Here is a 22,052-nt window from a genome sequence, read left to right as displayed (position 1 = left end):
CCTGAGAGTGTTTGGACTGAACGTCTCTTCAACATCCACTCACTGGCACTTTATTAACCCTGAGGAGGAACTCAGGAGTGGAGCAGGAGGAGCAGGAGGAGCAGGAGGAGCAGGAGGAGCAGGCGATCCTGGACTCCTCCTGAGCCTCGTTACTCTTCAGACAAAACCATTCAGTGTGTCAGAGATGTGTTTAAACTACAGATTGTCAGGGTTTAATGGAAACTGTAAACCAGCTGATTTAAGGCCATAAAATGATTCTACATGACGTATTGAAATATTAACCTGTTAATTAACAGTCATGGCAGATGAAAGAAGCAAAACAAGTACAGATAAATAAAATAACTGCATCTTTAATCCTCAAAAATGTAAGCACCAGCTGAGCTCTGTGTACGAGCTGTGTAGTGGTCAGTGTTGTAGTTGTCCAGCAGAGGGCGATGTTGACTCTTCATTACATCATTATACAAGTGACTTTTTCTAACAATGTTGAACATTTGTTGCTTTTCCTTTGAATTATTTTAGTAATTTTGATTTAATTCTAATGACGTTTTTCTGGTTCTTGGTACCTGTACAAATCAAACCATTCACCAAGAATAGATGAATTAATAATGAAAATAATCATTAGTTGCTGAAATAGTAAAATGCTGCTCACACATGAAGTGACTCTGAATGCAGGTTACTGTGCTGCTGTGTTACTGCTGTGATGATGTGTCGTCACTGAAGACGAGACCTGCTCTATCTGTTCATAACGCAAAATAAAAGGAGCTTTGTTGGAGCAGCTGAACCAGCAGGAGGCAGCAGAGTCTGAGGAGGACTGAGCTCTGCTCCTGGAGGAGGAGGAGGAGGAGGAGGAGGAGGAGGAGGTTTCTAATCTGCAGAGCTGCTGTCTGAGCAGGAATTTAGTGTTTGGACTAATTTATCTGAGAGGAAGTTCCTCCTGTTCGTTTGGGCTTTTTCTTCTTTAGTGTCTCTGTGTGTTGGAGGCACAAAGGCGGCGGCCATAGATCAGCTGCTGTCCTCCATTGTAGCTCCACAGGTCAGATACAGACCAGGACCGCAGCCATGCATATAGATGAGTGTGTGTGTGTGTGTGTGTGTGTGTGTGTGTGTCGGGGGGGCGTGGCCTCAGGGTGCAGGTCATACATTCTTCCAGAGAGCTGATTGGACGGAGGAAGGTGTCAGGGAATGTGCAGCAGCTACAGATGTCTGCGAAGAGCCACCAGGTCACGACCCCTGTGTTGGTGTCAGGACCCCCCCCCCACCAGAACCCCACCCTTCATCCCATCTACATATCATCATCACCACCATCAGCTTCACCATCAGCATCATCGTGGTGAGGATGTGAGTGTGAACGCCTCCACAGAGCGACACACAGGCTCATTGTTCGTGTGTGAGCGTCTGGTGAGCAGGACGAGGATTTAAAGCTCCTTTCAGACCAGTTACATAAATGTGACGGAGACTTTACACGTTGTCTCATGTCTGAATAAACACTTCAGCCTCTGAGGTGTCAGACTTGAAGATCACAGGTGACTGAAATCAGTGCACAGGGTGAACCAGTCAAGTCAAACCTTCAAAATAAAAGTGAAATGTGTGAGAACCTCACTGGCACTTTGCCGATGAATTCGGTTTCTGCCGTGAGGCCCGGTTGTTTCGTTTTCTGAGACTCTGGTGTCACAGTCTCAATCGTTGAAAAAGCATCAGCAGTTTGTGGAACTTCTGGGGATAAAAACGTGGTGAAAGTTCCTGTGGTGAAGTGTGATCTGTGTTTCTGCAGCAGAGACAAAGCTTCAGGAAGATTCAAGAAGATTCTCGTTCGCTGGAAAACAAAGCAGAAACATATTTTTATATCTTCTTTTCCTCCTTCCTTTCTTTCGTTCCTTATTTCTTCTTCACATTTATTCATTTGGCAGAAGTTTTTTTTTTATCCAGAGTGACTTACGAGTGACGGACGACACCAGTAGGAAACTCTTCATCCTTTCCTTTTGCTTTCTTCTTCCCTTAATTCAGTTTTTTCTCTTCATTTACTTTCTTTCTGTCTCCAGCTGATCTAAATACTGAGACATTGTAACAATGAAACTAAACTCGTCTTCACTGCAGTGCAGATACAGACTTTACTTCTATGTATTTGTATTTCAAGCTCTACATCCCTGAGTGGATATAGAATCATTTTCAGTGTTTTGATTTGAACTCTTTGAGTCTCTCAGTCTTTGTGTCTCTGGTTCAGACCGAAGCAGATTTCTTCAGAAACTGTGACGATTTATTTTCTCTGCTGAAGAAAAAGACGAGTGGAAAAAAGAAAAAGAAACACAACAAGAACCACAAATACCCTCGAACCTGATGATGCAGGGAGGCAGTTTGACCCCCCCAGCACACCACCATCCTCCTCCTCTCAGCCCCCCCCCCATCCACAGCCTTCGGCCTTGCAGCTTTCAGATGCAAACGAAGCAGACATATGGAGAGGAGGTCTCTCTGCCGTGGCCCTCCTAAAGATTCAGATTGTATGACAAATCACGTCCAGGGCTGCTCAGCCTCCTCTATCCTCCTCTGCCCCCCCATCACCACCACCACCACCACCACCACCTCCATCCTCCTCCGCCCCTCCACCCTCCACCACACCCCAGACAACAGCTTCATTAGGCTGAAAGAAGAGAGTTTTCGCAGCTTTGTCGAGTCAAGACTCACAGCTCCTTCTCCCCTTCTCAATTACTCCTTTGTTGGAGCGAATTCAGGTTATTGCACTCCAAACCATATGGCCCCCTCTCTCTCTCTCTCTGGGCTCTCTACAAGTGCAACCAAACCTCACTCGTCCCCTCAGACATGTCCGACTTTCAGGAGAAACACTGACTCTGTGTTTGTGATGTGTAAAGCGTTTACCATGTCATTTTCATCCATAATGTTTAGTTTTATTCTCTTAAATCAAGAATATTTCCACCTGGTAAACTTGTTTTGAGTGTGTTGCACTGCAGCTACACAAACAAGCTTTTATTGTTCCAAAATTCCAGCAGTTTTTTTCTAGAAAATTATTGATTTCTGTTGGAAACAGGTTGAAATATTCTTTAGAACGTGCTGTTTCAGTTTGTAGAAAATAAGACTTGTGGCGAGTGAAATGGAGACAGAACGATGTTAATCCTCAGCAGGGCAGATTAAATGGTGCGATTTTTGAAGGGAGTTTGGTGACTCCGCCATGTGTTGATCAGACTCTGCTGAGTGGTGCCTGTTTGTTCTTTCTTTAATTTAACCGACCTAAAAATAAATGTTGGTTTCACACATGTGAACTCGTGGTGAGAGACCGTGTTTCACCTGTCTCTCTGTTTCTGAACAAGCTCTGCAGTTTATCGGTTTCAAAAAAGCGACATTAATGTGTAATTTCTCTTCTCCATCTCCGTCTGAATCTTACTGAAAAAACTGAAAGTGTAAGAAACAGGAACGTCATACAAAAAGATGAGAATTTAAATGTTTCCTTTGGCCTTTTTAAACATCAGTGAACTGGTCTCTTCCAGATTCGAGCCTTGAAAAGTGAAAGTCTTTGTGTGTGACGTGGAGGCAGCAGCAGAAGGTTTGTGTCAGTGTGCTTGTAGAAGCTGCAGGTTGAAGGGTGATGCCTCAGCAAACACCTCGTCCTCCTTCATCACGTCTCTGCACACAAACACGAAGCGTGATCAAATACAGTTCATTGTCCCGTCTGTCTGCGCTTATGAATATCTTCCCCTCTGCTCACAGCCGTCTTGTTGTTCAGGAAGGTTTTAATGTAATGGAACGCCACCGTGAATCAGCCGCCTGAATGCTGCCGCCGCCATCACCGCGCGGCCTCAACCCGCCGGCCTCCACCTCCATCAATCTGCTGTTGCATTCTGGGAGCAGCAGCTTCCTATTCACTTGTCTGTGGCTGTTTGCTCAGGGTTATAATTTACCTCTGGTTTACCCTGCATTAGCAGCCACAAAGGGGAACAGTTTGGACCGAGGGTTTATCTGTGGTCGGCCGGCGTCATGGCAACGCCACGACCAGAAAACACAGCACCTGAAAAGACACGTCTCTGGCCGGACACCCCACTCATCACAGAACCTTTAGCACAGAGTCTGAGGAGGTTTTCAGTTCAACTTTGATCATTAGAGGAAAAAAAAAACCCTGAAGCCCTGAAGTTAGCATCAGCCTGGTTCCTCCACAAAAAGGCCAATCAGATTTTAACATGCTAACATGCTAACTTTCTTCCTGGTTTTAGGACTCATTCCTGCACCACCCTTTTGGTCAGGGTCAGGGTTGAAGGTTAAAAACGTACAGAAACGGTAACAGGCAGGAAGTGGAAGGATGGAGAATGTCGACCAATGGCGGGCGTACACCCTCAGTCTACATCCGGTGAGTGAAGCTAACAGGACGGGAACAGCTGACATGAAGAGTAAAGAGGAAAGAAATGGAAACTAAACGTTGAGGTGCTCGTCGTCTTCCTGGTGCAGTCTGGTGTTTCTCTGCTCCGGTGTCCGAACACAAAATCTCAGTGATGTTGTTCAGGTTGTGCAGTCGCTGTATTACAGGATTAAAACTGTTGTTAATCAGAGTTTGAGCAGATTAGACTTTTTCTCTCCTTCAGCTCAATCACTTGTTTTTGTTTCCTCTTTTTCCTTGAGAGTCCTCCAGCTTCTTTTTCTTCTCTTTAAGGGTGGAGGTGGTGGTGGTGGGTTGGGGGTAGGGTTGGGGGGTGGGGGTCTTTGGTTCATTTCATTCTGTGTCATTTTCTCACGTGTTTCACTTCATTGAAATTCAATCACATCTCGTGTCGCTGAGACTTAATCCTGTCAGAGCTTCACCCCGGACAGACCTCTCACTCTGCTTTTCTTTTTCACTCCTGCTTTTTTTTTTTCCTCTCGTATTTTCATTCTCCCCTGTTCATCTGAGGCACACAGTGTTCATACACAGCCCCTCTTCACTCATTTAAAGTCCCTTTCTTTGTCTCAAAAAGTGTCAACAACACGAACACTAAATAATAATAAACACAGAACAAAACTCAGTTCGTCTGGTTTTTATGTTCTCTGTCATCAACAACACAAACACTCAAATATACATGAAGGAAGATCATATTTTACACATACATTTAAAACAGATTATGTGGACATATAAACACTGCAGACATATAAGATAAAATAAACTTTATTGATTCCACAGGGAGTACAGCAGCGAGGAAGAAGTGTGTTAAGACACAAAACATCACAAATGAGTGATGAAACCTACACCGCCGCCGAGCTGATTCTTCATGGGATCATGTTGGAGCTGAGGAGACGTCGGCCACTGAACTGGTTCAAGCTGTTCGCTCGGTCCTCTCTGATCAGAAGTGAACAGTAGCTCCTGCTGGGTTTAATGCTGCAGTATTACCTCCAGCTCTCTTCACTGGAGCTGAGGGAACCAGGAGAAACAGACCCAGACAGCTTGTCCACATACTTTAGTCCATGTAATGTAAATCTAAATTATGCCACCCACGTGCCCGTCAGCTCTCAGCCAATAAAATCACAGCTGTAAACTGTTTCCATCCACTTTAACTGCAGCCCGACAAGCTGTTTGATCACTTTGAAGTGACGGAGGCTGTAAAATAAAAAACCTGCCTCCACCTTCTTCTTCTTCTTCTGTTTCTTCTGCAGTCTGTCAGGTTTAAACTGCTTCTCCTCCCACACACACACACACACACACACACACACACTGCAGCAGGACTCTGTGTGTGGCTCATACAGGTGATTCTGCTGCCAATTATCTACATAAGATCACAGAGCTGATTTTGGTCCAGAGAGAGAAGGTTAAAACTGAGGAGAAACTCTCATTTAAGGTGAGTTTAAGGTGAAGAATGAACTTTCTCTCTCAGCGTCTTGCTTCACTGAACAAAAGCTCTGTTTATGAGTGGATGTTTATGGACATCGTACATGATCTTGGTCTGTATTTATCGTCTCCTGCTGCTGCAACAAAACAACAGATTGTTGTTTTAGGTTAATACAGGAACAGTTCACTGTCACTTGCTGCGTGTACATCAGAGCGGTCTGCTTCACTCGTGCATCAACACTCAACACAGCACAGAATATTGGAGGTCTATCCGACCCTGCATGTTGAGTGTTTGTGATTTACGCTCCTGGAGACTTTGAGTATCAGGTTGTCGTCAGGTTGAATCTTCATCTTTGACCCAAATGTTTTTAGATTTAAGAGTTTTAGACGTTTTATTCAACCTCGACAGGATTTCTCTTCTTCTTCTTCCTTCCTTCTAAAAACATAAAACATTCCTTAAGTATCTGCTCAACAATCTTTCTTCCTATTTTATCAGTTTTCCTTCTTTCTTTCTTTCTACTCTTCCCACTTGCCTTCACCCTTCTTTCCTCGTTCCTCTCCTTCCTTTCTTTCTTCAGCTAATGTCTGAACATGCACAGAGCTGTGAACTACTCTTTTTTTCCTTCTTTCATCTTCCCTTTAGTCTATCCTAAGTTCCATCCTTTCTTTCTTTCCTTTCATTCTCCAACTAATTCAAAAACCACAAAAAAACCTGAACTACTGATTCACACATTTATAAAATTCTGCTGATGAGTAAATTTAATCTGGGAGAAAATATTCTGGAGCTTTTCTGTCGGTGGATCGACTCTCACAGACATCTGTTTACTCTAACTCCAGAGGAGATGAAGAAAACAGGGTTTTTATTTGTATCTGAGTATTTCTAAAGTGTGGTTTATCCTCTTTGGTTGAAATAGGATTTAGGATTTGCAGACTTGTTGTCGGGGCCTCTCAGAGGCTTGTGCCGGCCCTGCAGCCGGGGCAGAGATGATTTGTGTGCAGCCTGGGTTTGGTTTTGTTCCTGCTGAGGCCCATTTGAATGAGAATGATGCCAATAGAGTGGCTGAGGCAGAAAGAAAGCAGCACAAAAGGCCAGAGGAGCTGAATTTGGACGAGGGACAAATCAGGAGAGGAGTGAAAAGAAGTGCAGGGCGGACGGCCACAATGGAACAATTCACCTTATAATCGCTTTGATATATTATACATGCCTGAAGACTCTAAACATTGTGTAATTATTTATAAATGACTGTCCCCCCCTCTCCTGCAGCAGAAAGACTCTGCAGGTCTCTGCTTCTTCTCCGCTGAGCTGCAAACTGAATAAATGGAATAATTAATGGAAAATTGTATGCCTGTCTCATAAAGATGTCTTTAAAAAACACTTAAAGAAAATTGGCCCGGGCCTGTATGCGCTCACGCTGGACGGCTTTACTGCTGCCTGAAGAGATGAAAAGACAAACAAAAAAGCCAGACTTCATAAAGTGAAACTGTTGAGCTGAAATTGTTTTATTGTTGGATAAAAATGACCCGCATCGCTCCGTCTGCAGCCTCCAAAGAGCAGGGTCACTTTTAATGGTTCTCTTGGATCTGGATCATTGATCATGGTTCAGATGGTGGATTTGCGTCTCTGAATCTGCTCTGAACTGGTTCACATCTTATTTATTTTAGTACCTCAAGGCTCTGCTGGGGAACTGATTTTATTTTCTAACAAACGTTGAGGATTCAGCAGAACACACTGTTCATTCATTTAACTGTTCAGTTACATTTGAAAATGTTCGATATAAATGTGAATGAAACTTCTCGTCACACCGTTATGCACAACAGATCTCCAGAGATATAACAAAAGACTCGACCTCAGTCCTTCAGAATTAACTACATCTGAACCACTGGGCCTTTTTATTTGTCCCTTTAAGACAGATTCTCTCTTTAATGCAGACGATGGTGTGATGGTCTCAGAACTCTGTTTGGATTAAACATCTTAAGTTAAATGAGGATAGAACAGAGCTCTGAAATTTCAGCCCTAAGACCCCACAGCAGCTTCTGTGACCTTTGACCTCTGATATCAAACTAAAGAATCAGAGCTTAACAGAATCTGCATTTCTGAGGCCAATATTACCTCTGGCATCTGAAGTTCAGAAAATCTTTCACACGCCTTCGCTGACATTTATACACTGATACTGAAACATCTGCAGTGAGCTACAGTCCAGCTCTACAGCTGATCACATCAAGAACACAATCCATCATTCTGCTTTTAAACTCTTTAAAAAAGTAACAAGGCATTTTCAGTTTTAACAAAAATAGAACAGCAGAAGGGTTTGTTATAAAGATAAAAATGTTCTCAACAATCACAATAAATTTTAGAAGAAAAGTAAATTCAAAGAATCAAAGAACAACTCCCAGTATCTGAGTCATTCAGGGCCCGATGATCAATGAATGATCAAATAAATGATCAGATAAATGATCAGATAATGATTAGATAAATGATTAGATAAATGATCAGATAAATGATCAGATAATGATTAGATAAATGATTAGATAAATGATCAGATAAATGATCAGATAAATGATCAAATAAATGATCAGATAAATGATCAAATAAATGATCAGATAAATGATCAGATAATTGATCAGATAAATGATCAAATAAATGATCAGATAAATGATCAGATAAATGATCAGATAAATGATCAAATAAATGATCAGATAAATGATCAGATAATTGATCAGATAAATGATCAGATAAATGATCAGATAAATGATCAAATAAATGATTAGATAAATGATCAGATAATTGATCAGATAAATGATCAAATAAATGATCAGATAAATGATCAGATAATTGATCAGATAATTGATCAGATAAATGATCAGATAAATGATCAGATAAATGATCAGATAAATTCTGTGTCTTCATAAAACTCTAAATAAAGTGTTCGAGAGGCTCCTGAGTATTTCTGACCTGTTAGTGTTTGTATATTTTACTCTGTGTTCCTGCCTGTTTCATATTTTGTGTGAAGTTGTTTTATTGTGAAAGATGTTGTAGCTTTTATTTACTTACTCCTCTTTTCTCTCTTTTTCCAGTTGTGTTTCTCCTTCATGCCAAACGAAAAAACCCTGAGCATCAACACATCTGTAAAATTAACAATCCAAACTGACATCAGAACATCTCTTTAATAACCTTTCTCTGTGTCCAGGTGAACCCTGCAGGTACAGTTGTTGCTGCAGTTAATAAAGTTTTTCCTGTTGATATCTGAGGAGGTTTTATTGCCCAGTTGTTTTCTTTCTGTTGTTACTTTGGATGTGAGTTTTTCTCCTGCTGCTCGTTTCTCTTTCTCTCTGTGTGTTTGTGGTGTTAACGGAGGATGGATGGATGTGTGGATGAATGGATGGAGGGATGGGTGGAAGGATGGGTGAATTCTCCGGAGCGTGTCTCCGCCCGGCGGGGGGGCGGGGAGTCCTACCGACTCTTCTTTCTTCATTCTTTCTCTTTTTTATGTTTTTGGTTTTAACTCTGAAAGTGGGTTTGGTCTTTTCTGTCTCACAGGGAGGGGGGAGGGAGGGGGGAGGAGGAGGTGCGGGTTCGTGCGTGTCGTTCGCGTGGCCGGCCGCCGGCTCTGATTGGCTGGCCGTGATTACCGGCACGCTTCTCTGTGCGGGGCGAGCAAACACCGCAGGCGTCATTATGTTAATGAGCAGCTCCCGCGGCACGGGGCAGACCTGCCGCAGCATTCATCCTCCTCATCCTGCGCTCTGATGCCAGTGTAGGGGGGGTCACAGGGGGGGTACAGGAGCAGGGGGCCGGTCATTGTCCCTCCACAGTATATAAGCGGACTGAGGCCGGTCGTGTGCCAGGCTCACCGGCTCGCACGAGCTGATCCAGAGCAAAGAGACGCAAAGAGACGCGTGCCGATCCTCCTGCACCAAACGCTCCGGTCCTGTTGGATCCGTGCTCAGAAAACTTCAGCTGACTTCAGGTAAGTTCAGTGCGCGTGTCTGAGACCACCTGCAGGATCCTCCACATCAAACTGCACGCGCTCCGGTCGGCCTCAGGTCCTAACCCGCTCCTCTCCTCTCTCCTCAGATAAACCCGCACCCTGCTCTCCAGCATGGACTCCGTCTACTCCGACATCGACAGCAATAGCTGCGACTTCTTCCCGCACACCGACGACGAGGACTCCCGCGGCAGCCTGCGCTCCGCCTCCCCGGACTCCTCTCCTCTCTGCCCCTCGCCCTCCCCGGAGCCCGAGCAGCAGCTGCAGCAGCAGAAGAAGCGGCGCCGCGGCCGCGGCCGCAGCGAAGCCACCGTGCAGGTGGTGAAGAAGAACCGGCGCTTGAAGGCCAACGACCGGGAGAGGAACCGCATGCACAACCTGAACGACGCGCTGGACGCGCTGCGCGGCGTGCTGCCGGCCTTCCCGGACGAGACCAAACTCACCAAGATCGAGACTCTGCGCTTTGCGCACAACTACATCTGGGCGCTGTCAGAGACCATCCGCATCGCCGACCTGCAGGCGGGAAAGACCGGCGACGCTGCGCTACTGCTCAGCCCCGCGTGCCTCGGCGGAGCCCCGAGCCCCGGCAGCGACGCCTGCTCCTGGAGCTCCAGCGGCTCCTCGTCCTCCTCCTCCCCGGCTTACAGCGCCTCCAGCCCGGGCAGCCCCTCCGCACCGGAGGACTGCGGCTACCTGCAGCAGGACGCGCTGTACGGCTTCCGCGGCTTCGTGCCGGGCATCTACTGACCACCTGCCCCCCCGGAGGAGCCCCCCCCACCAGCCCGGACTCACAGACCAGAGAAATGTAGAGACATTTAACGGACAGAGCGGGACAGACGGACAGTCCGCTCTCTGATGGAATAAGACTGAGAATCACTGTTTGCCTTACTGAGCTCATTTACTGTCCTCTTCACGTGTCTCTGCTGACGGACTGTAAATGAGAATAACTTAATTTGTTCTTTATTTAGTTCCTTTTTATTTTCTATATTTCTCCAAAAACCTTTGCACTTTTTCCCGCCACCCCCCCGCTCAGCAGTCTGCAGGTTACAGTCAGGTTTTTACAGAGCAGTTTTTTTTTTTATCTCGGAGGTGAAAAGTCAATTTTACAATTTGTAGAGTGATAAAGCAGAAAAGAGAGCGTGGAAATCGAGTTTCAACGCTCTGACAATAGAATGAATGGAGCTGCCCTCATTCATTATGTATTCTGCCCCCCCCACCCCCTCCCAGCCCAACCCTCCCGCCCCCACCTCTGCACACACTCGCCCTCTCTCTTAGATTATTGTTGTTTTTTTATTTATTCGACTCGTTTCGTTTTGTTTGCTCACATGAAATTTGTATTTTGTACATAAAGAGATTTTTATAATATTTACTTGGAGCTTTGCTGCAGCCAGTTTTCTACAAAATAAAGTTATAACGTTTCTATAAAACTCATCTTCATGTTTGTGTTTCTGTTCTTTAAATGATTCTCACCTCAGCACAAATACAACCTGAATCAGGTTTAACGCCACAAACAGCCTCCGTGTGTGTGTGTGTGTGTGTGTGTGTGTGTGTGTGTGGACAGACAATAGGCTCAGGAGGCGTTCACAGGTTTTTATGATAATTAATATTAATAAGATAACGGTTCGTTCAGAGCAGCAGGTGGAAACAAGTTAAACAAAGATCGTCTATTGTGAGTTGTGAAGTTTTAGTGTCATGTTAATGAGCAGACACAATTAAACTCTGTAACACTTTAATCTCAGATTTAATCCGATGAAGTGAACGAGAGCTCAGTGAATATGAAACCGTTTCACCGAGAATTAACCAGAATAACTATTACACACAAAACACACCACTGCTACTACTGCTACTATTACTGTTACTACTACTACTACTGCTACTATTACTACTGCTACTACTACTACCACTGCTACTACTGCTACTATTACTACTGCTACTACTACTACCACTGCTACTACTGTTACTACTATTACTGTTACTACTACTACTGCTACTATTACTACTGCTACTACTACTACCACTGCTACTACTGCTACTATTACTACTGCTACTACTACTACCACTGCTACTACTGTTACTACTATTACTGTTACTACTACTACTACTGCTACTACTTACTACTGCTACTACTACTACTACCTACTGCTACTACTGCTACTATTACTACTGCTACTACTACTACTACTACTGCTACTACTGTACTACTATTACTACTACTACTACTGCTACTACTACTACTGCTACTACTACTGTACTACTACTACTGCTACTACTATTACTACTACTGCTACTACTACTACTACTGCTACTACTACTACTACTGCTACTACTACTACTACTACTACTGCTACTACTACTACTACTGCTACTACTACTACTACTACTACTACTGCTACTACTACTACTACTACTGCTACTACTACTACTACTACTACTACTGCTACTACTGCTACTACTTACTACTACTACTACTGCTACTACTACTACTACTGCTTACTACTACTGCTACTACTACTGCTACTACTACTACTACTGCTACTACTACTACTATTACTGTTACTACTACTACTGCTACTACTACTGCTACTACTACCTACTGCTACTACTGCTACTACTACTACTGCTACTACTGCTACTACTACTACTACTACTACTACTACTGCTACTGCTACTGCTACTACTGCTACTACTACTACTGCTACTACTACTACTGCTACTGCTACTACTGCTACTGCTGTTACTACTATTACTACTACTAATAATAAAGTAACATAAAAAGTACCACAGAAACAAAAGCAGAAGCTTGAACTTGCTGTTGGTGTTAAAAAAAAAAAAAGAGGGGAGGGGGGTGTACGGTGTTTTTGCAGTTTAACCCCCCCCCCCCCCAGACTCCACACACGTCCAGCAGCAGCAGTGGTCTTGTCTCTGCACGTGTTGAGGATGGACAGATAATCAGGGGACACCCGGGGGGGGGGGGACAGACTCATGCCAACTCCAAGAAAAGAAAAAGAACAAAACAGAAAAGGAGAGAGAGAGAGAGAGAGAGAGAGGAAAATGAAAATGATGATAATCCTCGTGCATCTTAAATCTGTCTCTTTTTATCCAAGTGGCCCTGACGATTATTATTATTATTATTATTATTATTATTATTATTGTTGCTGCTGCTGCTGTTTTTGTGGCAAAAACTCGATTTACTTTAATTTATTTTCAATAATAAAAAAAAAGAAATAAGACAAACTCTGTTAGTTTAGATTTTACAGACCGGATGTTTTAGACTTCAGATTATTTCAATCTGACCAGTGATTCATCAACAAAGCAGAGTTTTCCTCAAAAACCGAGTGTGTGTGTGTGTGTGTGTGTGTGTGTGTGTGAGCATTGGATCGCTGAGGAAGAAGCTTTGAAATGTCACATAGACTTTTACTGGGCAGATAATATAAATGAATCCATTAACAGAAGAGTTTATTGTCATCATTGTTTCCTGTTATGTGTGTTAGAGCAGCGTTGGGGGGGGGGCTGCACAGATACTTTATTATTTCTCTGCGTGGACGCGTTGATTGCGCGCCCCCGATGCTGACTCGGGTGTATTGTTGGTGTGCGCGGGGCCGTGCGCTAATTGAGCGGGATTAACCGCCGCCGGCCCGCGTGCACCTGCAGACTCATAATGAGGTTCAGTAAGTTTTAATTAGATTTCTATTGTGGCCGCTGAGAGGATGAAGCCAAGTCTGTCAACTGGTTCAACAGCAGACACACACACACACACACACACACACACCAGGACCTGGGAGGCCCGGGGGGACTCTGACCCCCCCCCAAGAAAAATAAAGGAAGACATCATGTCTCTGAGCATGAGCTGTCAATTATTTCATTTCTTTTTTCAGGTTTGTGGACTACTTGAAAAACTACAATACCCATGAGCCTCAGCTGCTGTTGCTGTGGAGAAAAAGTAAGTATCCAACTGATCCAGAATCACATGGTGGACTGACTTGATCAGGTTTCTACTAAGTTTGATCTTCAGCCTCAGCGCACAGAGCATGGAGCTCTGTGATTGGCTGTTTGTAGTCGACCTCTGACCTTCAGTTCTTGTGTCCACAGGCCTCTTTGCTTTTGACACATGTTCATCATTCGATGCTGATCCAAGGCTGAACGTGAACCAGACCCACTGGACTTAAGCCTGGATGAGGTCCAGAGCAAAGGATGATGGGAAAGCGAGTTCTAATGCAGCCTGTTCAGCTCGGTCTGCAGACGTTTACATCCTCGTCTCTCGTGTTCGGACTAAATCAGAAACAGGAAGTCAGAGGGAAACTTATTTTAGTGGGAGGTGAAGAGGTGCTGGTCAGCTATGACCAGATCTGGTCTTTGAAGGTTTAAGGTTTGGGACTTGAGGTTTCAGGCCGATTAGAAAGCTCTACTGGAGTTTCTACTCAGAGTCCTCTATTGTTTTATCACCTCATTAAATATTGATCAGGACAAGATGGAGGAGACAGCAGGCTGCCGGCCCCCAGCCCCCCCCAGAGTGTGTGTGTGTGTGTGTGTGAGATAAGACAGGGAGGAGAGACAGATATATTGATTAGAGAGCAAAGATGAATACAGTCACACACACTCAGAGCTCAGGGGCTCAGCTGGGCCAGGCTGCAGGGAGCTGGCCCCCCCTCCATCTTTAACTGGACACCCAGCAGGTCGTTATTGTAACAGTGGAGGTGCAACAGTCTGATTGTGGACTAACCAGAGTTAATGGGCAACAGATGGAGGAGAAAGAGCGAAATGTCCCTTTACTCCTCTGCTGAATTCAACAGTTTTCACAGACTCGTTTCTCATCCTGATTAAAACTGAGAATAAAAACAAATGTGACTTTAATTCATCCTCTAACGTCAGTTCACACTCGGCTTCTGTGAGATGTGATTTAAAGGTTTAAAGACTCCGCAGGATCGTTCTGATCCTGGACCAGAGGCTCGGATCGGCTCGTCGTAGCCCCGAGGCGACAGCAGACACACTTACCCATCAGTGCTGATCCCAGGTCAGCATGAGCAGCCACCCCCAAGGTCACAGAGTCACCTTTAGAGCGTGACCTCTGACCTCTGGATCACAGCGGCTCAGTATGAGATGTGACGGAGGTTTTCAGAGGGAGGAGACCCCTCAGGTCCACAGAGAAAGAACAGAACCTGATGGCTGAGGTTCATCCAACAGAAACACTGAATTTAAAAAGTCAAACAGAATTCACCGAACATCTGCAGCTTTCTGCTCAGAAACGTCCCGACCTGTACCTGAGTCAGGTGAGTTCTGAGGTAATGAGTTGTTATTGGACATATGTTCTGTTCTTATCTCAACAACTGTCATTTATTTACCTGTTTACCTGTCACCTGGCCCCTCCCTCACCCCCCCCCCTGCGGTGACTGTCTGTCAAACAGACTGATACTTAGGGGACCAATTAGACTCAACTTAAGCTTCTATTTTATCAACAAGTCATTATCCTGGAGGAGGACGGCCGCCGGCACGCCTGTCCACAGAGGACACATCTGACCCCCCCACCCCACCCCAAAAACTGCTGCTACTGTGTCAGGATTTCAGGCTTGGGGGTCTGATCCCCGTGGATGGTTTTTGTAACTCCAGAGTGGGAAAAGCATCATACAGGCACAGTTTGTATCGTCATCATCGATAACTGACTCCAGATCAGACTGTTTGTTTTAGTTCTTTGAAGCTGGTTTATAATCCACCTGGAGCAACGAGTCTCTAAACCCATGGACACTGAGCTGGATCAGGACTAACAGGTTTTTACTGTCAACTCCAAACATGAAGTCAAATTTCAGACACAAACGTCTTTTAGATTTCTAATGAACTAATGCTGCTCTGAGAGAACATGCAGATTATCTTTAAGTTTCCAGTTAGTAAGAAAGAACCGAAACAAGTCAACTCAAAGTTTCATCAGACACAGTGAGACGACAAAAACCCCGACTGGTTTATACACAACAGTGGAAAGAGAGAGGACATCAGAGGAGACGGTGTGGGGTTTTTGTGCCTGTATGAACAGACCGATCAGACCGATCACAGCTGCCGTGGTCTCAGGAGGTGCACGTCAGGCTACAGCACCAAGAAATATAAATGAGCCTTTACAGCATCTTCTTAATAAGATGAAGATCCAGTGGAGAAAAGAAAATGTTTGATGCATTTTTGTTGCCCTGAAACTCCCTTTGGTCCTCAGACCTGAGTACAGAGTCCTCTCAGGTCACTTTGAACTTTGAACTTTGGTCATTCAGTCCAGGATTTTCCTTTTTTAACACTGCAGAGGAGAAACTCTTATTTTCAGAAGAAGCTGGACTTGACATAAGCTGATGTTTGGTGTCGGTCATCAGGCTCCTCTCTGCTGCAGTCTGAGGTGTTTACAGACAGTGTGAGTTTCTCTGTGGAGGCCTGACAGGTTCTTACAGTGTGAGCAGCTCTCACAGAGACAACAGTCTGGTTAATGAGCGCCTGCTCCTCTGCAGCACGCTCCCATTCAGCTCATTGTAAATTCCTCCACATTGTTCTCAATTTGTTAACCCACTTTATGTTCTTTGTCTGAGAGGACTAAAGCTCTCTACAGTGTCCTCCTCCTCCTCCTCCTCCTCTCTTCCTCTCCTCTGACACTTTTTACGGCAGACTTCACCTCCTCCTCTCTGCCCTCAAACACTGGAGGAAGAATTCCTGCGGTCAAAAGCCTCGTGGCCTTTTCCTCTTTTCTTCTGGTTGAAGATGACTCCACTCTCTTCCTCCTCTTCCTCCTCCTCCTCTTCCTCCTGCCCACTTGATTTCTCTGAACATACAACCATGTTTGGGGACTCTTCTCTCTTCCCATTGGCTCACAGACCTGAGGCCCCAGGTGTTCGTGACCTCCACCTGCAGGCCTTCATCATCATCATATGATAACAAGACTGATGCTGTGATACACTTTTATTGAACAGAAACATTTTTCAGTGTCTTTCTCCTTCAACACAGCGCTGCATTCAGGTCTTCCACTGATCAGAGCAGTGCAGGAGGTCTTCTTCAGTTGTCTCAGAACCTCTCTCGTTCTTTTCTGACATCAGACTCAGAACGTGTTCCTTTGAGCACAGGTTTGATCTTTTGGGCCTTTTCCTGTTGATCAGGAGTCAGAAGAGTCAGAAGTGTTCAAATTAAAATTTTCGTGCAAAATTTGCCGAACTCTCTCTTTTTGAACAGAGACCAGTTCTGCTCTCATTCTTACTCTGAGTCGTCGATCGTTTCGAATGATTTGTTTAATTTGTTGAATGTTTTCAGAAGTGTTTGATGTGTGCAGGACGTTCATCGTCTTGGACGTCCTCTCTGCCTTCACTAAATATTTTGTGCCATTCAAACACACGTGCACGTGACATGCATTGTCCCCCATACACCTCAGTTAATGAACGAAAAGATTCAGCTGCTGTTTTGTTCAATTTCACCAAAAATTCCAAGTTAAGTGAATCATTTTCCGACGCCTTAGCAAAACCACGTGCACTTCAATCAGTAGCTAGATTTAAAAGTGGCGGGAGCATCTTCTACAGCTGGATGCAGCTTTTCACCTCAACAAGAGTGTTACAGTTATTTCTGGTTTAGACTCACAGCTCTTCAGATCCTGCTCTGCTTTAATACAGAGAAAGTTCAGTGACTTCACACACAACCTTTTTATTAAATTAATAAAGTAGTATTTTATTTAAAACTGAATTACGTGCTTAACTATCTGTTAATTTTTTGTATTAAAATTCTCACCTACAGCTGCTCTGTTTGTCTGAGGAGGATGGATCTCTTCATGAAACCTCTTCCTCTTGGTGCGAGACAAACCTGAGCTGATTCTGACTGAACCATCGGCTCGACTGAAATGTGCTGTGAGAGCGTGATCAGGGCGAGAGCAGAGGCTGAACCTGCAGAGGGTTGAGAGGAGAAAGCAGCCAGGACGCTCCGTCAGCCACATGAAGAGGAGTTTTGTTTGTGTGACAACAGAGAGAGGAGGAAGAAGAGGAGTTTTCCTTTTGTTCCCTGTGTTTCTGCGTGGACAGAGAACTTTTAGAGAACGACAGGACTTCACTTCCACTTGGTTTCTCTTGACTTCCTCCATTCAGACCAAGTGTCCACCCTGAGGCAGCACCACCCTCCATTCACTCACCTCTCTGCTGTTTACAGCTCAGGAGATGGAGCAATCACTGCTTTATACCTGCACATACATGCTCATTACCATTTTACTGTGTGGGAGGAGGGGAGGGGAGGGGAGGGGGCTCTTTACTTTACAGTGGATGAAGAAGTGGTGCAGAGATGCAATGATCTTTTAGCTCGTTGTCCTGCAGCAGGAGAGATTTCCTAAGTTAGGAAAGTTTCTTTTACTTGATGCATCACTCTGAGAATTTCAGGGCAGGTTGGGAGTGATAGGTTGGAAATGAGCCAAGCCACAAAGCCTCAGATCTGATTCTGCTGGTGTGTGTGTGTGTGTGTGTGTGTGTGTGTGTGTAACTCGAGGGAAAGGAAAAAAGATGAAACCGCACACAAACTAGAGAAACTGTGGTCGCAGCAGCTGAGCTGCATCTTTCCCTGACGACTCGACTCCGCCCTCCTGCAGGTGAGAGGGAAGCCTGGCTCGTCACATGCAGGTGTAACTAATATAAATAAGACACAGGTCGTCTCTGCCTGGGATTTCGTTGATCTGAAATCCAGTTTAGTTTCTGAAGACCTGATCTGAAGATCTGCACTGTAAAATACTGAATCCTTAACGTACAGTTTGAAGCAGAGTCTGGTGTAGGAGACGTTTTAAACCTTTGAATTAGAATAATTCACTTTGGTTTTCTTCTAGTTCGACTCTCAGTTGTGGAAATAAAAGGAGACGAAAGGAAAGGAAACTGAAGAGGTTAGAAAAGGTGAAGAGGGGAGGAGAAGAGGAGAAGAGGAGAAGAGGAGAAGAGGAGAAGAGGAGCGTTGGCCTGAGGCAAACTCCTCAGTGACTGACCTCCCACAATGTAAAGATATCTTGTCTTCATTTGTAAAGGAAAGACACACACACACACATGCACTCGCTCGCGGTCGAACACACTCTTATACAGATGCTCATTCACGCCGTCGCACACTCAGTGACCCACGCTCGCTCACATACGAACATACGGGAACACACACACACACACACACACACACACACACACTGATGCAATGTTCCTTCAATATGGAAAAAAACCTTGTGATTTTCTAGATGATGATAAAATCAAAGCACATGAACTGATTTATATTAAGTCTTTAAATCTCAGGGCACTTTTCATATAGAGCAGGTCTCAGGTATCAATAATACAACAGTCAGTAGAGGCAGTACTGAGCAGGGCTGAGCAGGTCGTCACAGATCAGACTCAGTTCCACTGTAGGGAACTAGAGCTCTTTCAGATGGGATGTTTCTCTTCTGATGCCTGAAAGAGCAATATTTAAATAATGGAACGGACTAATGGCTTGAACTGAGCAGCTGTCTGTTCACTCTGAGTGGAGCGCAGGTTTGAAACAGTGTGTGATGAGAGCTGAGTGTCTTTAACCTCCTGACGCTGATCTGAGGCCTCTCATGTCGGCTCTTCACTGCTGTTTATGCTGCAGGTCAGAGGTGAGCGGGTCGACAGGTAGAAGTGGACGATGAAGGACTCTTACAGCAGAGTGAAGAGAGCGCTAATGAGAGGAGGAGGAGGAGGAGGAGGCTGCAACACTCCTGTCACCTCCAACACACACACACACACACACACACACACACACACACACTGCTTCAGGGCATGGTGGTGGTGGTGGGGCAGTTAGTTTCCCTTTAAAAGCCCACAGAGGCAGAACAGAGTCACAGGAAAGTGTCAATCAAGAGAGCGGCCAAGCAGCATGAACACACACACACACACACACACACACACACACACACACAGACCCATACATGAAGACGCATTTTAAAGAAAACTGTGTATTTATAACTTCCTGTTTCTCTGTGAAAATAATCACGATGAGATTTGCAGCCCAGGTGAGGACTCTGTCTGAACACACACCTGTCCTCAGGTCAGTTTGTATGTGGCTGTGTTTGAGTCCACTTTGACCTCGTTGTCCAGAGACTCCAGCTGCTGTCACGATTCACAGAGGAGTTTAATCTGCAGCCAGGAGAAATTAAAACACCATTTAAAGATTTTGAATTAATCCAGAATTATATGAATTTTTATGTGACTGGATCTTTCCTGTCCAGCTGACAGAATATTTCTATTTAGGATTTATTGAAGAAACGATGATGATGTGAGAGAAGAGAGCAGAGCTAAACACACACACACACACACACATATCTGCAGAGGTCCTCAGGTTGGGGGGGGGGGGTCAGATATGATGACCCCCCCAGATAGAGATCAGGAAACTGAGCCTCGGAGCTGGAGCTGCTGCTGCAGTTCAGGTAAACAGATGGGAGTTTCTGCTGCTCTACAAGATAACCTCTGACTCCCCCTCCTCCCCCCTCCTCCCACCTCCATGTGCCACTGATTGCACCTGTAACCCCCCCCCTCCTCCTCCTCCCCACACACACACACACACCCTCTCCTCCTCACCCCGGGGCAGAGTTTCATCCTGTTCACCCTCAGCAGACCTCTGTTACCCACTAATTGGTTCATTCATCTCTGCAGGTTGAGGAGGATCAACTTTTCTTTTCAGACTCCTCCACGATGCTGCATCAGTCATTACACCTGTACTGCACAGGTCAGCTGATCAGAGTCTGAGTGAGCTACAACAGGAGCGGAGCGCTGACGCTTGTCCTTCAATCAAATAAAATGTTCGAGTTAAACGACTGAACTTCCTGTCGCCTGCTGCTGCTTATATCTGATCCACGGACTAAAACCAGCCCAGCACTGTTGGATTTAGAGGATTATTAGAAGCGGAGCGTCTTTAATGTAGAGACAGTGAGGTTGTGGAGTTCAGGTGAATCAGTTATTTATCAATAATTTGATTGATTGTGAGTCGCCTGCTGATCGCTGACCTCTTTACAGCCTGTTATGAGGTCTTAATCAGGGCTGCAGAGGTCAGACCCCCCCTCCTTGTCTTCCACAATTACCATGAAATTCTTAATGTCCACATGACTCGCTGCAGCCCCGAGTCATCCAGAGGGCGAGGGGGCTCCTGGCTGTGCCCCCCCCACCACCACCACCATCACCCCCACCCCTCCTCCTGCTGCCACAGAGAGTTTTAGGGTTCAGCTCAGCCCGTCGTGTCCTGGTTGAACCTCTGACCTCCGACGCTCCGAAAAGACTGAAGCAATTTCCAGAGCAATAAACAGTTTCTACGGTAACCGGGGTCAACGCTCTCACAATGTGACTCCTACAGAGATGTATACACATTAAAAGTGTGGGACAGTTTGGAGCTTTTAGATGTTTTTTTTAAATTACAGGAGGAGGATGCATTTTTCAGTCGAGCAGCTGCTGCACATGATGAACTGTGTGTGATCAGGTTCCTGCAGGATTCAGACTCGATATGAAACCATCAAGCTTTTGCACAAAAGAGAACATTTTCATGCCTTATTTCACACTTGCAGGAGTCTCCTCCGTCCACTCAGCGGCCTTCATCTCCTCAGACATCTCTCTCGGCCCCTGTGAGAGCGGCGCTCGGCGGGTCTCGTCCCGGTCGCCGACTAAATAATGAGCTCCTTCTATTTTTTTTTTCTCCCCCCGACCCGTATGATAATAAAAGCTTTCAGTGGGATTTCTCTTTTAGCTCCTTGGAAAAAAACCTTCAAATTCACCATGAAGAAAAGTATAAATCAGACATTTAAGTCGGCCTGGGCTCGGCGGCCGGGCCACAATGGCGGCGAGGAGGGCGAGGACGAGGGGAGCACCATAATGTAAAATAGTTAAAAGCTTATTAGAAGCGCTGAAAGGCAGAGTGATTTCCACTTTGTTTCGGAACACCCTGAGCTCATCCTTTCAAGTGATTGTGAAGGGGGCAATTCAAATCTCTTTGGGCCCATATGAATGAAGGCCCCTCTTAAAGCTCCTTTATAAGCCGGCAAATTCCCCACAGGCGTATGCCCTTTAGCTCCATTACTGATTTACCCGGAGCATTCATCTGCAGCCTTCTGCTGCCATTGTTCTGCAGCAGCCACCCCTGCACCTGACAACACCAGCTACAACTGCAGCCCGACACACTCTTACTTTAGTTTTTCTTACAGGAGGAGAAAAAAAACTAAAACCTTTAAATCCTCTTCGTGCAAAATCGGAAAAATCTACAAGTCTGTTTTTCTTTCGCAGCAGTGAAAACAACAACAACAACAACAAAAG

The 22,052-nt window shown here is 45.1% G+C and overlaps 1 protein-coding gene across 1 annotated transcript; it reads left to right on the top strand.

Annotated features, from left to right (window-relative positions):
• The first annotated feature begins 9,409 nt into the window (after nucleotides 1–9,409).
• neurog1 (neurogenin 1) lies at nucleotides 9,410–10,992 on the top strand. The gene is made up of 2 exons (XM_018679627.2): nucleotides 9,410–9,765; nucleotides 9,873–10,992. Exon 2 carries the CDS (start codon nucleotides 9,898–9,900, stop codon nucleotides 10,528–10,530), a length of 633 nt encoding a protein of 210 aa, XP_018535143.1. The 5' UTR covers nucleotides 9,410–9,765; nucleotides 9,873–9,897; the 3' UTR covers nucleotides 10,531–10,992.
• Nucleotides 10,993–22,052: the final 11,060 nt, after the last annotated feature.

This window comes from Lates calcarifer, linkage group LG8 (assembly GCF_001640805.2).
Source record: "Lates calcarifer isolate ASB-BC8 linkage group LG8, TLL_Latcal_v3, whole genome shotgun sequence".
Lineage (NCBI taxonomy): Eukaryota > Metazoa > Chordata > Actinopteri > Centropomidae > Lates > Lates calcarifer.
The sequence above is the reverse complement of the archived record's forward strand: the minus strand, read 5'-3'. Positions and strand labels throughout refer to the sequence as shown.

Coding starts and splice junctions, on each gene's coding strand:
- neurog1 (XM_018679627.2), top strand. CDS start 9,898: ATGGACTCCGTCTACTCCGACATCGACAGCAATAGCTGCGACTTCTTC.